The 16,704-nt window shown below is 45.8% G+C and overlaps 1 protein-coding gene across 5 annotated transcripts in view; it reads left to right on the top strand.

Annotated features, from left to right (window-relative positions):
* Nucleotides 1-16,704, top strand: part of LOC144174176 (short-chain dehydrogenase/reductase family 9C member 7-like) — a 72,377-nt gene that overhangs the window by 53,501 nt on the left and 2,172 nt on the right. For 2 of the 5 annotated variants that reach the window (XM_077702690.1, XM_077702692.1), the window contains exons 2-5: nucleotides 2,992-3,264; nucleotides 13,269-13,422; nucleotides 15,251-15,433; nucleotides 16,226-16,358. In XM_077702690.1, the coding sequence (XP_077558816.1) occupies nucleotides 2,992-3,264; nucleotides 13,269-13,422; nucleotides 15,251-15,433; nucleotides 16,226-16,358 (743 nt within the window). Of the gene's footprint in view, nucleotides 1-2,517; nucleotides 2,732-2,991; nucleotides 3,265-13,268; nucleotides 13,423-15,250; nucleotides 15,434-16,225; nucleotides 16,359-16,704 lie in introns of those variants that run through there. The other 3 variants (XM_077702693.1, XM_077702691.1, XM_077702689.1) reach the window with 3 other exon arrangements.

Genomic DNA, 16,704 nt, shown 5'->3' on the forward strand with positions numbered 1-16,704 from the left:
AGACAAGCTACATTCGATATTCGCGCGCCAGGTTGCTCCACTGCTGGCTGTTTGCCGTACAAGTTTGCCAAGAATCCGCGGTTGAAAAAAAAATATATTCAAAGCCTCTATGCTCCGAGTTGATTATGCTATCATTCTGACCGCATGGCTGGCCTTATTCTCGCCATATAAATTAACAAGGCAAAGTAAGGCGATTAAGGTGCACGCATGCAAGAAGTAACGAAAATTTTGCGTGTCGATGCAAATATACACAACTGCACTCGACTCCGTTGTATATGTAGCTCATAGGAATGCAACCGTAACGCCCTGCGTGCGTTATCCTGCTATGTGGTGCACTGAAGCGTAGCGCGTAATGCGATTCCGCTGGGTCGTCTAAACCCTAAGCCCTTCAGACTCAATTGGTTTATCCCACGCACATGTGGGAATCGGCGTAAAGCGAAGCAGTGACGAGTGCGTCGAAGAATAGGAGTCGTAACGAGAGACGTTCAACGTCTCAATTCCCCTGGCGCACACGTGGTCAGTCGCACCACCAGTTCTTGATGTGGGCAGCGATGAGTGAGAAGGGCGACAGGCGCGCCGTACACATCCGAAGTTTCATAAAATCAGGTAGCCGTGTCGTCTTGTCGTGGCTGTTGTAAGGAATCAGTCCTTGGTGCTAACATAGGCGCGCACACGTGGGAGGAGGGAGGGAAAGGGGTGGCACTATAGAAAGAACTCAAAACGTGTGGTCGGTTTTTTTTTTAAAGGAATATAGTTTTATTTGTGTCACGGCTTCTGGCTTTACCTTTTCTGCTGACAAGACTGCATGGGACTGTATTATACATTGTTGTATGCCAAAAGCACACCAACATTTATAGTCTGAATATATCTATCTGTGCTTAGAATTTGATGAAAACTTTACCTTAAATCCCCAATCTGTAATACCGAATATTTTCATCCGTGCCCAATTTACGAGAATTTGATGATTTAAATAATTTTATATTTTAATAGTAAAATATTACGCTCCACTTTACACTTACATTTTTTTTGAACTGCACAAATTCTCGCGGGTTCAACATGCGGAAAGCGAAAATTAATATTTGCCTCAAGGTGAGCCCTCGGAACGCGAATTTCATGGTACAGGGGGGGGGGGGGGGTATAACAATAGGTCAGTGAAGGTGTGTACAACATCCTTGCAATAAGTCGACCTCTTTTGAAAGGTTTTCATTGCAAGAGGTGGCAAGGGGGGGGGGGGAAGGGGGGGGGGGAGTGGACAGATTGCATTTAAATTTTGTACAGAAATTGCATTTCGTAATCTATTTATTTTTTTATTACGCTTGATGTTTAGAACTTTCTACGAATGTGGAGGCGAAAGCCTAGTTGCACCTTCTGTTGATCTGCGGTAGACGTTTTTGAACTTTACATCTGCGCCCGTCCCCACATAACCAGCCGCCTGGACATCAATTTCCGAAGCTCGTTCTGCTAGCTCGCCATTGCCAGGAGCCTCCAGTTCGCCCAATACCGTCCGGCCAACACCAACTGGAAACCAGGTGGTGTTGGTCTGCAGGCGGGCGCTGTTCCCACCCTTGCCCGCCCCTGTTGTTTCCCTTTCCCGGTGCGCGATCTCTGGCTCGCGCTCCATTTTTTGTACCTCACGATTTCCTATATCTCGCAACACGCGTGCTTGAAACATAAAGATCTCAGGCTTACGCCATAAAGTGACGCGGGAAACGCCTGTCCTGGTTTTTATGCAATCGAAAAAAAAAAGTCGGTATTTCCCTATGGCCCCAGAGTAAGCTTTTTGGGGTTTCTGACATGTGCGTTCATAGGGAAATATTACCCAGGGGGAGTTTTCGCCCCTAGGCAAATACAGGTTCTTGTTCACTTGCAAAGGAACCAAAGAGTGAGCCACCTGTGATTTCTGTTACGTTTAAATAAAGACCGTAGCGTGGGACCTGCAGGTCGCGGTCACCACCACGTCACCTTCTCCTCTGTTCGCTGTAACTAAGATATATGCAGGGACACAGTGCCCAATCGTCATAGCTACCTTGTAGTTTGTGCTGTTTCTGAACGTAACAGCCATCACATGTTACTGCGCAGCTTGCGCAGGCTCCAAAATTCCGCGATGCCGGTAGTCTGCCGGCATCGCGGAATTTTGGAGCCTGCGCAAGCTGTCCTTCTTTACGCCGGGTCTGCGTCTACTATACTTACTTGATTCAACACTCCTTCTGTAGGTTACCCCTCGTGGTCTGTCCCCACCTCCAATTTTGATCGCACATTCGACGTCGTATTTGCGACGTCGTATTTACGACGTATACGACGTCGACGTCGTTACTCAACGTCGTATTTAGCTACCGTGTGCCTCAACGTCCTGCGGCCTACGCTACAATCCCTTCACTTACTCATGCGTGAAGCAGTCAAGCCCCCATAGTTCTACGCTGCCTTCGACTGAACCGGTGTTTGTTTATCTCACGACGTATACTATTGTTGTTTGCTCTTATCGGCCGGTGAAAATGTGTACTCACTCGCACATTTTTCCCCTCTGCTGGTGACGTATCTCTGCGTATCTTGATAGCGGCAACTCAGCGCGTATCCTCATCCCGCTTGTTGCGTGCTTCGCCCACGGGTGCGCGCAAGTTTTCGGAAAAACTGCGGCCGTGCACGTTGAAATATAAGCCGTTTTGCGAAGGATACCCGCAGTACAGTTGCTGTAATGCTTGACGCAACCGCTCTCCCAACCCAAGAGAAAATGGTAGCTGGTCCCAGCTGGTTTATGGTTAAATTCCTAGCTGGGCCCAGCTGGTCTTAGCTGGTCCCAGCAGGGAATTTAGCCATAAACCAGCTGGGACCAGCTACGTTTTCTCCTGGCAAATTAATTGTATGCACGGTTTTTACACCGGCGCATTTCGTGCGGCTGATGTGTTAGGCTTTCGACTAGCGGGAGCCTTAGCCGCCTTGTGTCGTATTGGTTCCTGACCGTTTGCCCGCTTCCGTTCTTCCGTTCCCCGGCAGGCAGGGATGTTCCGCGAGATGACTGCGTACTTCCTGGCGCCAACGGTGGCCTACGTGGCGCTGCGCTTGGTCCCCGCGCTGTGGGCGCCCCTCATGTACGCCTCGTGCTGCATCGGCCTGGTGGTGCTCTGTTTCTTCGTGCTGGGGTACTTCATGAACAGCCTGCTGCCCGACGCGGGAGTCTCGTCGACGGGAAAGGCGGTCCTTATCACGGGCTGCGACTCCGGCTTCGGCTACAGGCTCGCTGTGCGCCTCGACAGGCTCGGCTTCCAGGTAGGCATGGTCTCTTTGCCAGCGTGGACTTTCGAGTGTTCCAGTGGCTGAGTGGCCAAGACGTTGAGCTGATGATGGCGAGGACGCTGGTTCGATCCCGGCCGCGTTGGGCTGCTTTTCAGATCGACGCCGAAAGCGAAAACGCCCGTGTGTCGAGATTTCGGCGCACGTCAAAGATCCCAGGTCAAAACTAAGTACTCCACCACGACCCACCTCACAGCACAGGCGCGGATCTCGGTTTTGCCCATGTCATATCCATTTCAAAGTGTTCTGTCACTCTTTGGCTGAAAGCAGACGACGCCGATGGGACGCAGCACCAACAAGGCGGAGCGTCGGTTTCTGATTGGTCAGGGCCCTCGCAAGTAAAACTACGTCACGATTGAAATTGATGCGAATGGACATTTTCGAAACGGTCAAAACTCAGAATGCCGCTGCAGGATTCCTCTCGAACGGTGGAACTGCGAGTTATGTCCTTTTCAGCCGTGACGTACACGTGCACTTGCGAAGTCTCGGACCAATGACGTGCGCAGGAACCGATGCTCGGTGGCCCCCAGTGACTGTGGCAACGCTTCTTTTCCTCGCGGCGCCTCAACTTCTCTCTCTTTACCTATCTCCTTTTCTCTACCATATCCTATTTATCCCCTTCTATATTCCCCACCCCCCGGACTGGGTTGTATGCCGGTGAGCCCCCAGCTGGGCTCAATAATATCCCCAGTCCATTTCTTTTCCTTTTCCATCGAACCACCTACCTACCGATGCCTCGCCTGATGGTCTGCTTTCAGCCAATCAAAGCTCGCCCGAAACGGACCCTTTGAAATGGACATGAAATGGACAAAAGTGCGAATTCCGCCCCAAGTGTAGCTTCGCCGTGTCGAGAGTTTTTAGCCTCCGGTGCTGGGAGCCGAACCTGAGGCTGGGAATTCGTGCTGCTGTAGGCCTCGTGTACAAAAGTCAAAACTGTTACAGCAACGCGCGACGACATAAACAGTCCCATCGTGACAGCGGCTAGCACCTATTTTAAGAGCGAATTGCTATTTAGCAAATGGTAATTTTTCGCGACCTCAGTTGAAAATAACAAGAAATTGCCGAGCGCTCGTGTGTGCGTGCCTCAAGCTAAGCTTACACTAAAAAAACTGAATGAACACGTTTATTGAAAGAAAAAAAAAGAGAAAGGGAGAGAAGTCTCCTTGACATGACGGGAGGCCTCGGTCAAGAGTCGGAAAAGGGATAGGATGTGAGGAGTGGGGAGAACAGGGAAAGAAAGGCATCTAGAAGCAGTCGTCAATGCCGGCTTCTCTGACGAAAATCAGCAGAGTGTACAGCAGGTGCTTCCTGTGATAGGTCCTGGCTCTTACTAACAGAACACTAACCAGTTACTTGTCACAGTATCCACTACGTAGTTAGTGATTTTACTAACTGGTCATGCATAACCTAGCATAAGGCTACGCATAACAATGTGGATCGGCTGAGCGCGCAGAACGACATTCAACACGCACATATCGCACTTGCATCACAAATAAATTGAGCAAGAAAACGTACCAATGGGATGCACGGGGAGAGCGAGTATAACGTCTTAGTTACCTTCTAATCTGCTCTTCTCGGTTATCGGCTCTTTTTGATTCTATAGCCAGCAGCGGAAAGTCCTCTGATAGAGGCAGTGGCCAGGCTTGTCAAGTCAAATATTTCAGCGAAAATTTTAGAAATATACATTTAATGATAGCATAGTCAGCATGTGGATTTGCAAAAACTTTTTAATCGTGATTTGGAGTGGGAAGAGTGTTGTAGTTATGTTCAATAACTCAGTTTTGTTACTATCACTAGTGAATGTCAGTATCAAACAAGTAGCAGTTAATAAGTGCAGGGTCTAGACTATACGATAGCATTTAGGGTTCATACTTAGTGGTACCTACGTACCGTTTTGGGGCTCGTAAAGTTCGTAAGAAATTAGTAAACACAGCTCGTTACTACTTTTTTACTAGCATTTTTATTAAGCGTGCGCCCACTTAGGTAGATTGGCCTAGATTAATTGCGGCGACCGCCGGGCAGTTAGATAAACCGAGAATGCCGAGCGCTCCTGTGTGCGTGCCACGCGGCGACCATCTAGCGTTCCAGGTGCACATTTGTCAAGCCAAACATACCCACTTGGGGAGATTGGCCAAAATTAGCCAAAAAAAAAAAAATGCAGCGTTCTCCGAAATTGTGGCAACACTTGCTCGGATCGACTAAGATACGTCATAGCATAGGCCCCTGGTGTCTAATGATTATCACTACCAAACTTAGTGAAGGGAGTTAACACAGCAACAATGATGGAGTAAAGGTCATTGCGGCAGCGAAGAAGCAAATCGGCTACAATTGTGGACTTAAATTTAATCGTCGTGGTGGTCGTGAAGGTTGCGTAGAACTTCGCTACATTTAAGTCTTACGCGTTGGTGTGAGCTTGCTTCATTTTTTAACACGAGAGTGTTTTATTCCGGGATTCACGAAGATTTCACTTACGTCATATCCGTCACGGAAGTGACGCCAGTACAATGAAGCAAGCGGCCAGTAAAGGGTTTACCCCTGCACACAGGGTTTTCTTGCGGGGAAAAAATTACTTACTTAAAAGTACGTTATACCTCGGGTTGTTAGTTTTCGTGTTTTATATTTTAACACGAAAGTGTTCTATGCCGGGATATACAAAGGTTTCACTGACTTCATATCCGTTACGGAAGCCTCTCCGTTTGCGCTCAAACTTTACACGAAGTTCGCATTATGTCATCTATTTTGTTTATTACCAGAAAGAACGGTACTTATATAACTGCTTATTTAGAAAGTAAATACAGTCGAACGCCCTTAATTCGAACTCAAAGGGGCCCAAAAATTTGTTCGAATTAGAAGGGATTCGACTTAACGAAAGCTATCTAAATAGACATAACTTTGCCGGGACCGCAGCGTCAGTTCAAATAAACCATATGGTCTATTTTTTTATAGTTAAATGCTTATAGTTAAATGTTTTTTATAGCTGGATTATTGAACCAGAAATTTCCTCTAGGTAGAAATATTCTAGCAAGAAATAGCAGAATTTCTAGCTAGAAATTCAGTTTCTAGTTTATTTCTAGCTGGATTGAGATTTACTTCCAGCTAGCATCCAGCTAGAAGGAAAAAAAACCCCGTAAGTTGGAAATAATCGTCTCTAGCTAGACTAAGAATTTTTCTAGTTAGAAGCTGTCAATTCCAGCTAGAATCTAATAATCTAGTCAGAAATTAAGCCGGAAATTGCGATTTCTTGCTAGAAATGCTCTTTCCATTTTCACGGGGGAGAATTAAGTACAAATTAAGCAAGTTCGAATTAACGATGTTCGACTGTATCAATTCTATCTATTACTATATGATCCTTCTAGTACACTCTAGCCTAAGGGAAAACTGGCGGCCATCTTAAAAAATGTTGTTTTCATTAGTTTTCAAATAAGCAGGTGGGTCCGAACCGAACAAACAAACAAACATTGGAAGTTTAGTTGTACCAGGCCAAAACACATGCATTGGACCAATCTGGAAGTTCCAGGGGTTTATGCAGAATTTCAATGGGGGGGGTGTTCGTTTATAAATTCCTGTTTGGCACCAACTGCTCTTCAATTGGTCCAATGGTGTTTTGGACCTGGTCTAACTGGACTTTCGAATATTTTCAAAAACAAGACCCCAAAATGCGACCTTCATGTGAAGTCTGGTCCTGTCGGGAGAAGATGTTTGCCCAGGGAAAATGTTTAAAGACGCTGTTTTATCGCCGTAACACCCTGTACGTCAGAAAAAACGAGGACAAGTACTAGTCGCAACCATCTTGTGCAGTGAACGCAAAGCAAGTGTCCAATTCCCGAACGGATATTCGCCCCGAGCGCGAACACAGTCGGCCCCTGGCGGCGGCGAGACGAACCGCTCCTAGTGTGGATGGCGCTCTCGCGTCGTCTGCTTTTTCACGTTGCGTGCGGCGCAAGACGCGTGCTGCACACGACAAAACAACCAATATGTGTGCTCGTTTGGCAGTAAGCAATTACCTCTGCTTGCGCATTTCCTCTAGAAACGCAATAATCAGCGGCCGTTGCGGTTAATGCGCTGGTTTAATTCCACGAAACATCTTCGCCGCGGTCACCGCTTGAGTGTGAAACGTTTTATAAACACTGCTTCCACACATTGCACTTTTCTTATTGTTGGGTGCAGTCGTCTGCCGTTTCGGGAACGTCGAAGGGTACTTTTTGAAGGTGGCGTGGTGATTATTTAAAGGATAAAAGTTTAGTACGCGAAACGGGTAAGAAGCGACAAGACCTGTGCATACGCGTGCAAATTCCACACCCTTGAAAAATTGCGCTGTGTCCTTATAGAAAGAAGAAACAACCAAAAGCATTTACACTGCACACGACCCGTGCGCTATCGCCCATACATTACCGGACACGTATTTTACACCCGCAAGCGCCTGTGTGATCGTGTCCTTCCCGTACCTTTTCTAAAATAAATACCATTTTTGGACAGTCGTTGTTTATACTGAGGAGGAGGAATAAACATTTATTCAGCTGTATCGAGTTGCTAATTTTACGTATTATTTAAAATACGTTTCTATGGATTTTCGGTAAAATTAAGCAGTTTAGAGTTTGCGTCTGTCATGTGGCATTTCGTGTGTCCTTTTCATATATATCATTTTAAAATCCGACATGAATCACCTTGTCCAGAAACGTGTCTCACTCAGCATAACCAAATGCCCAATATGGTCACGTCTTAACCTCTTAAGGTGGACCTAAGTTTAAAGAAGAGAAAACGCGTAATATAATGCACGTTGTTGACCACAAGTGTGATGGGTGTGTGCCATGACTCGCTGGGGTTTTTTTTTAATTTTTTCCCACAATGCTTGCTTTCAATGCAATTTTGAAAAAGGCGAGCCATAATTCCTGGACAATCTCGAACCAAAGGGGGGTTAATATGTTTTGAAAATACGTGTTAAAGTACTGTTTTTTCACCGCTACAGAACACGACGCCTCGTGTAGTTTCGATTGTAAGTAATACTGATAACCATAGTTTGGCTTTTCGCGTTACATGCGTTCTCTTCTCGCTGCTCTTGCAACGTTGGCAGGACCCCCCCCCCCCCCCCCCCCTCCCGAAAAAAAAAATGAAATGCACAGAATTTCATTTTTTAACCAATCCTTAAGAATTAAATGCCAAGACAAAGGCTATATTCAGTTTACAAAACAAAGTAGTTACCAGGAACCCGTTGCGCTGATTCGCAACGAGAAATAAAAAGGAAATGTTTTACTACATCTCCAACAGCGCAACTTCATTTATTGCCATCTTTAGGGTGCGTAAGCGACCTTATAGGCAAGAATGCAAACATATCTCGCTGTTGCAGGCACCTGTTAGAGTTTAAAAGGAACGCAAATGGTCAACAGCTAGAGCAGCCGTAACAGAAAATTTGTGCTCACTGTGAGGTCCTAGAAGCTTGGTTTGCACACTGTAAACCTGCTTGTCACTTTGCGAAAACCTAGCTTAACATGAGATGTTGATTGTAATGCGTGCGTTTACAATTGAATTCGCGAGTTCACTTGCGACGAAAGCCGTAAATAAGTGATCTGAAACCGTTATTCATCAAACCTTCCTTCAGAGTCGCTAAAATTTCATTTAAAAGACCCTTTGCAGCGGTTACATTTATATCTCTGCGCTGATCAAAATTCAGTAATTTTGTGTTGTCTTTTTAACACACAAAAATGTCGTAAGCTCTTAGAAAGAATTGCGGGGCAGTAGTGTTACCATTTCAGGGCATCCCACAAATGCAAGAATGCGTCATGCTACCAGTGAAAGCGATTGAGATTGCCGTTGTAAACTGAATTTCAGAGATCGAGGCTTCCTGATTTGTTTCTATTTATGCTTTTATTGAAGGCTCAAAGCCATAGTCTGGAAAGATCGAGCTTGCTACGAGCCACAGCGTACAAGTTCATTGTCACAATTACGGCCATTCTGAGATTCCCGATGAGTAGTCGCTTTTTTTGGCGTAGTAATGAAAACTGACTGCCGTTTCCATGCTATACACTGAACGTTGAGGAACCGAACTACAGCATACCACTCTTGTTTGCACCTTTCGTGCGCACATACGGCGAGAAAAAGGCACGAAGCGCGCCCACAGTGTGCATTCTTACGGGCCGCTCAGTGGCTCCTCGGCACCCAAAGTAGCAGGCGGCCGTAGCCAGCTGTTGGCCGCAGCGGCGGCAGTGGCCGGGTGCGGTGGCGGGCCGATTACTGTAACTACAGTGCCTAGACACTATACTGCTAGTCTGCTGTACGCGAGGCTGCGGCGCGAGTGCAAATTTAAACTTGGCGTGGCACGTACAGAGCTCGTATCTCGCATATCCTCTCATCATTCTCTCTGACTGTGACTGCCTCGGCCATTCGCCAATTCGTTATAGGAACAGGATGCCAAGCAATACTAAATTCATTGTACATCAGGCTGCGGGAATTGACTGATGATGTTGGACCTCAAAGCGTAACGCTAGGCCTAACAACGTCGTTTCATAACACCTAGCTCCACCCCCCCTCCCTCAACTCGGCTCGCGTGCCAGCAGTTGGGCTATATTATTTCTAAGGCTTGCGCGATAGAGCCACATGATATGTCACAGACAACGGAGCTTTTTTCCAATAGCGATCTGCGCATGCATGAGCTGCTAATACACCATTCTCGGCAGTCACCTGGGCAATATAAATAGAAGAGCACACCCTCAGCTTGCTGCACGAATGGCGGCTATGCTTCCTAGCACTGCATGTTTTTGCATCCTATCTTTGAACAGCTTGTGGCGAGTTCGCAAGTGCGCACAAAAAAAAAGAAAAGCTTAAAGGAAACGGGCCAAGACATTTGAAGCTGACCACACTGCGAGCACATGGCTCTGTGAGGGAGTAACAAAGAAAGTAAAGAAAAGGCGCTTTGCCCAGTGCGGATTAGTCACGGGGATGCACACCTGCTTCCGTGTCATTCATGTGAAAGTCCCGACAGCTATAGGTGGGTGTGGAAGGGACTGAAGGACGAGTGTTTTGTGACGAGATTTCCGACGACGAGACTTTTGGGGGGCGTGCCTAACTGCCATTTCTTAGTCCACCATGGCGGTCGGTTCCCAGACAGTTTATCGAACGCCGTTTTATCGAACGCCGTTTTATCGAAAAAATGCCCGTTTTATCGAACGCCGTTTTATCGAATGCCGTTTTATCGACCCACCTACGTCCGTTTTATCGAAAGTGCGGTTTTGCGGCTTGCATTGTAATTTTCGGGGTTTATTTTGTTTAACTGGCCATCGCATTAACCTAACCTGCAGTAACCTTCCTCCTACATTGTCTCTGCCGTGCATTACATAAAAAAACCTATCTATATATGTTGACGCGCCTTTACAGTGCTTTCGATAACCTTTGTTTTATTGAATTATTTTTACTTTTTGAGTCTTTATTGATTTCACTCAAGCATGTATGACCCCCTTGTTTATATTACAGAATTTGCCCCTATAGTACCAACCCCAACCCCGTGCGCAATATTCCTTAGATGTGTATCGGCGTGTTTAGGTTAGTGTTCAAAAATATATCCCTTGCGCCATGGTTCATCATTACGTGATCCAGAGACTTGTACCCCACAATTGTTCTAGTCACGTGGTTTACCCGCGACTCCTACTCGGACCTTGGGGTCACACTGTTTGCATCTGGAGAAATGTTGGGCCAAGAACTTCTGAAAGATTAGTGCTATGTGACTGGAACAGGGGGGTTCCGACAGTGATAGTGAGACCCCAACAGAGGTGGTGGAGTCTAGGAGAATCGTCACAAGGGAACCTGTCACAGCCAACTCGTCATAGGTGAACTCGTCAAGTAGGACAAGTCGTCAGAGGTCATCTCGCACTAGGGAAACTCGTAAGCTAGTACAGCTGGACAATTGCCCATCCCACCACAATTTACGTTTTTTGTTAATCATGCTCAAATAAAAAAATACAGGATTTCGTATAATTTTCTACTTTTGCGTCAACACTCTTAGCCCCTCTTTTGATTCACCAACCTTACGTTTTCGTGGTGGCCTTGGAGGAACACACCAGGCAGCGCATTTTGTTGGTTTTTTGTGTGCCTTGTTCAGGTATAATCGCACGGGCCATAGTATTGCTCGTTCTCATTTTTTTAATTTTTCCATTTTTATTTAGAGGTAATCGGGTCACGACGCTGTATTTTGAGTAGACCTTCATGATTTCTCCATTTTCGGTGTTTACTATTTTGATCTTACTGTTTTTATGCCTTATGATAAAAAGGCAAGAGCATGCACCCCAGCAGACATGCTGGGGTGCAACCAGAGGGAGATGAAAACGAACCAACCTGCAGTACGGTGACAATTTTGTACCTAACGTTTTTCTCGTTAGTTCATGCAAGGCAACGAGAACAGTAGTACAAGGCTTGGTAACCTCTTAGCAACTGAACTCAGATCCCATTAAGAATTAGGAATGCAGAAATCGGGAGAGACTTTTGCTAGCGTTCCAGTTAGGTTTTTGACATTGGACCCTCAAGCGCCAAGAAGTGCTTTACTTATGTACAACATACGCGGCGAAATAATTAGATTATGTGTCGACACAAAAGCGGTTTATACAAAAAGGTACGAAGCATATCGAGGCATTTTAATCAATACGCCACAATGCCGTGATATGCTTCGGATCAGAGGGGATAGAGACACAAGGAGATTCGTTATGGCAGTACCAGTTGCGCAATGAACACAGCAAAAAATTCTGGTGACATATTTCGCGCATCACAAAAACAAACAAAAAAACACGCAGGAAATAAAAGTCAACTAGAAGACAGACTATAAATGTTTTTAAATAGGCCTGCTGTGGAGACAAGATTTGCAAATTACATAGAGAGGAGGAAATTAAAAAAACGTATCGCAAATTCTGTTACTCGAAAAGGCCGAGAAAAACGCTTTCGATAAAACGGCTTCGATAAAACGTCCGTCGATAAAACGGCGTTCGATAAAACGGCGTTCGATAAAACGACTTCGATAAAACGGCGTTCGATAAAACGGCGTTCGATAAACTGTCCGGATCCCATGGCGGTCCCATGGCGGCCCTGATAGGACGACCGTGACTGCAAAAAGGTCAATTGGGTCATCAGGCCGATGCATATCCATGTTCACAGAAAATGAAAATTTTCGTGCCACGTTTTTATGACCAATGGGAAATTAGGTGGCGTGTTTCGTGGACAGTGGCTTTCAGGGGTGAAGCCCCTTTGGTGCTCAGGCTTTCGGCGTCTCATGTCGTATTCTCATGTGGTCACAGTACTAAAACACAGGGACACTGGTTTTCCAATGCCTCGCGCTACAACGTAACACATACTATAAGTGTATAATGGATAAAACCGGTTCAAAATAAACTAACATGATTTAAAGATTTATGTAATGCTCTCTGTCTTCTTCAGCAATTGTCAAGCAGAAGCTGTTTGTAAATGGGCTCTAATTTGTGTTGCACTCAAGTACCTAACGGCTTTTGATGCTAGGCCTGATCGGGGGCGATTAGTCGAAGCAAGAAAAACACACTTACCTGGTTCTTGGGCCTCGTTGATCACCGAAGACGAACCTCCAGGGTGGGCATTGCACTGCGTTCGCACTGACCCCTGCCACTACACCAAACTTCAATCATGTTCAACGCAAGAGAGGGTGCCACCACCTCAGCAGGCGCGTGCCCAATCAGCACGGGCCATGTGGCAAGAGAGAAAGACTTACAATTCTTGAATACACTGATAGTCTGCATGCTTTGCCCCTCCCCAGGTTTCACATTAGTGAAGATGGCCCGGGATTCTTTTGCTCAGTTAGCCACTTGATGCTTTTGAAGTAAGAATATCTGCCCCCTTGTACAACTTTTATGGAACAAAGTACCAACACTTACGACACTTATCTCTGACTGTGTGCACACTGAGTGGGCTGCTGCGAGGCAGTTCTGGCTGCTGTTATGGATGTGAGAGCGTTTAACATTGTCCTGTGCATACAGGTATTCGCAGGGTGTTTGTTCCCGCAAGGCGAAGGTGCAAGAAACCTGCAGCTGAATGCATCCAACAAGCTACACATAGTGCCTTTGGATGTCACGAAGGATGAGGATTTCCAAAAGGCCAACGACTACGTGTGCCGGAACCTTGACGGCAACGGTGAGCCGCAGAACATCTTGCTGACAGAACACACGCTCGCCCTCAAAAATTTCAGTTCACTTGGACCAGCGTTGTAGACACAATGCACGTATACAAGCAAAAAATTATTTTGAGTCAATTAGCGCAATCAACAAAACATTTATTTCTGAAGCTTATGGGTGGAGAATGAATATAACAAAATAACAGGGGCATTAATGCGCACAGCAAACCGGAGACATAAAAATGCAAAACTTGTCTGCACAGAAACTTGAAACAAATATAATGCTAACAAAGAAGAAAAACATCGAACGTTTACAAAAAGTAATGCTCACTCTCGGATGCAGTCAACACAAATAGAAGTACTAGGCAGACAGGAATATCTCTGACCTGAAAGTGTACTACCAAAGTATTGCACCGCAATAAGTCGTGGCACGCGAAATGTTGGTCCGTGAGGCACTTGACTCGTGTAACTGAAGTTGAAGTTATTCTTGCGGTGTTGTTGGCAGAGACTCGTAAACAATGACACTTTTGGCAACTTTCGGCACGTAAGACTACGAAAATGCCCTAGAGCGGTTCAGGCCACTGCCCCAAACCAATAATTCCTCACCTTTTGCCATCTGTCCACTCATAAAAACAAACTGTTCTCAATTCAGTTGTGGAACAGTGACATTTGCTCCCCCATCAGGGTGCTGCAGCCTGCTTGAGTGAGCGCCACGCTTTCCGGACCCTCATTACTTTCACTGAGGTGAAAGTTAGGGAGCTGGGAAATAAAAAAGTGTGTCCTGTGCATCATTGAAATATGCGGAAATAGCATGTCTTAAGCAGTGTTTCTTAAAATAAGCAAAGAAAACTTTGGAGTGTATACACTGGGGCCTCTTATTTATTACCCCATACGACTCGTGTATACCCGGAGCATATTGTATCACGCGTTGCAAACGATGGCAGATGTACAGATTCCTGGAGGAATTTGCCAAAGATTGCTTACGCATAAATCACCCGCATCAAAGTTCCTACAAACAACCTAGAATAGTTGTCGGTATCGGCCCCTGGTGCACCACCAGTATATTGGAAGCCATAGAAAGAACTTTAATAAACAGAGTAAGATTTCACGCTGCAGGAATTTTGAAAAACCTCCTAGTGCAGGAGTTATGCATTTGGCATGGCTTGGCTACACCCATGCACACCTATATACTGAGATGTGCATGTACAGATATGTACTGTATTTTCCGGTCTATAATTCGCACTTTTGCATAAGTCGCATCGTCCTCAAAACGACAGTTTTTCAAAAAAAAAAAAAACATATATAAGTCGCACTGGTGTATAAGATGCACCGGTGTACAAAGCGCACTTAATCAGGTAAACTCATAGAGGATCAGTTCATTAGAAAGTGTGGCGAAAGTACATGGTTGCGGTGGCCACCGTTTCTGAACTCATCCTCCGGTAAGCAGTGCGAGACACGGGCATCTACCGTCCAAAGTCTAGACAGAACTAACTCCTTAAAAATGGTTTATTTAGGTAAAACCATCGTTCAGGCAAAACCATCGAAACCTTCTTCCTCTGACTCGCTAACAAATAATTCATTCATTTAGACCATACAGCTGTGTCTGTTAACGTGCGCTGACATAACGCAGCACACAGGCACCAATTATTGAGCGTGGACCATGCGTGGCTGCCACGTACCGGATTTATTTCATACATAAGTCGGACCGGTGGATAAGACGAACGAACGAAAATTTCAGAAAAACGCCGCGAGTTATACACCAGAAAATACGGTACATGCACATCTCGACAGTGCACCTGAAGCACGCACACTCGTAAGTACATCCTTTTTGACTTGCGACCTTTGCAGGCCTGTGGGCTGTGGTTGCCAACGCTGGCGTGTTCGCTGCCATGGAGCTGGAGTGGTGGAGCATTGCCGAGATGCAGCACCACTTCGACATCAACGTGTTCGGCTGCGTGCGAACCATCCAGACGTTCCTGCCCCTGCTGCGCCAGTCCAAGGGGCGCATTGTGCTCACCGCCAGCTATGCAGGTAGGCGCTCCGCACTGGTCTGTGATGTCGCCCGAAGCGGTAAAACACTTGAGAAACCACCCGAGTGTACAGCTTTCTGTGAAGGACAAAAATGGTGCCAAAAACAATGCAGCAGTGCGGCTGCAACGCTTTCTCTTCACCCTTTGTGTTGGGCTCCCTTGCATTCGAAAAAAATGGAAGGAGATGAACCAAAACTGAGAAATGAACGAAGCATGACTTGCCATTGAACAAAAACTGAACAGGCTTTAGGAGGTATGATCTATTAAAGCCTTTCAAAGAACCAAAATGTTTGTTAGCTTTAGGAGGTATGATCTATTAAAGCCTTTCAAAGAACCAAAATGTTTGAGCTGTCAATGCATGCAGCAAAAGTTTCCTTACCGCCTCTACTAATTCTCTTTGGCTTTTTTATTTTCCTGCTGGTTATTTCAAGGTGCATACTCACCTGAAATACCAATATTTGAAAATATGTTTCAGTGTTGTATCTTGTTGTATAAGTGTTGTATCAGCGTTGTATCTGTTCTTTTTGGGTTTTTCTATTTTCCTGCTGGTTATTTCAATGTGCATACTCACCTGAAATACCAATATTTGAAAATACGTTTCAGTGTTGTATCTTTCAGTTGCAAAAAATTGTCATTGGGTTTGTAATTTACGCAACAGTCATAAGCATTACGCAACATCAAAGAGAAATAAACATTAATGCACACAAAGCCAGAAGGCATAGTACTAATGGTGCCTTTTTCAGGAGTTAACATTGCCACGTTCAACGGTGCACTTGTACGGTTGTTGTTATAGGTCGAGGGACAGCTACGTGGAACAATGTGTACAGCATGACCAAGCATGCTGTCGTTGCCCTTGGTGATGGCCTTCGACGCGAAATGATGAAGTGGGGCATCTCGGTGTCTCTTGTGGAGCCTACCTACTACAAGTGAGCATGTGCCAGTCATGCTGTTGTTGGCCAGTGATCAGTAGGTGCACAAAACAGAACTTCTAGTACCTCAGCCGCGGAGGTCATGAAACCGTTTCCCGATCCGTGCTTAACTCGCTTTCAAGCACAACTCCTGTGGTGGTTGACTCGGCATCAAACAAAAGATATGGAGTAGGCTGAAACACGATGCATGTGAAGCACAAGTAGCGTAAGGAATACTGTGCTCGTGTCCTGACGAGATGAGAAAATGCAAAGGCAAGGAATGTGCGAAATGTGAGTGCTAGCAATCGTGCAGAGGTAGCACATCTTTTCTGCAACGACTGACCGCCTGTCGCGATTTTGACGT

This window comes from Haemaphysalis longicornis, unplaced genomic scaffold (genome assembly GCF_048455015.1).
Source record: "Haemaphysalis longicornis isolate Haplotype H1 unplaced genomic scaffold, Haemaphysalis longicornis Haplotype H1 scaffold_3, whole genome shotgun sequence".
Lineage (NCBI taxonomy): Eukaryota > Metazoa > Arthropoda > Arachnida > Ixodida > Ixodidae > Haemaphysalis > Haemaphysalis longicornis.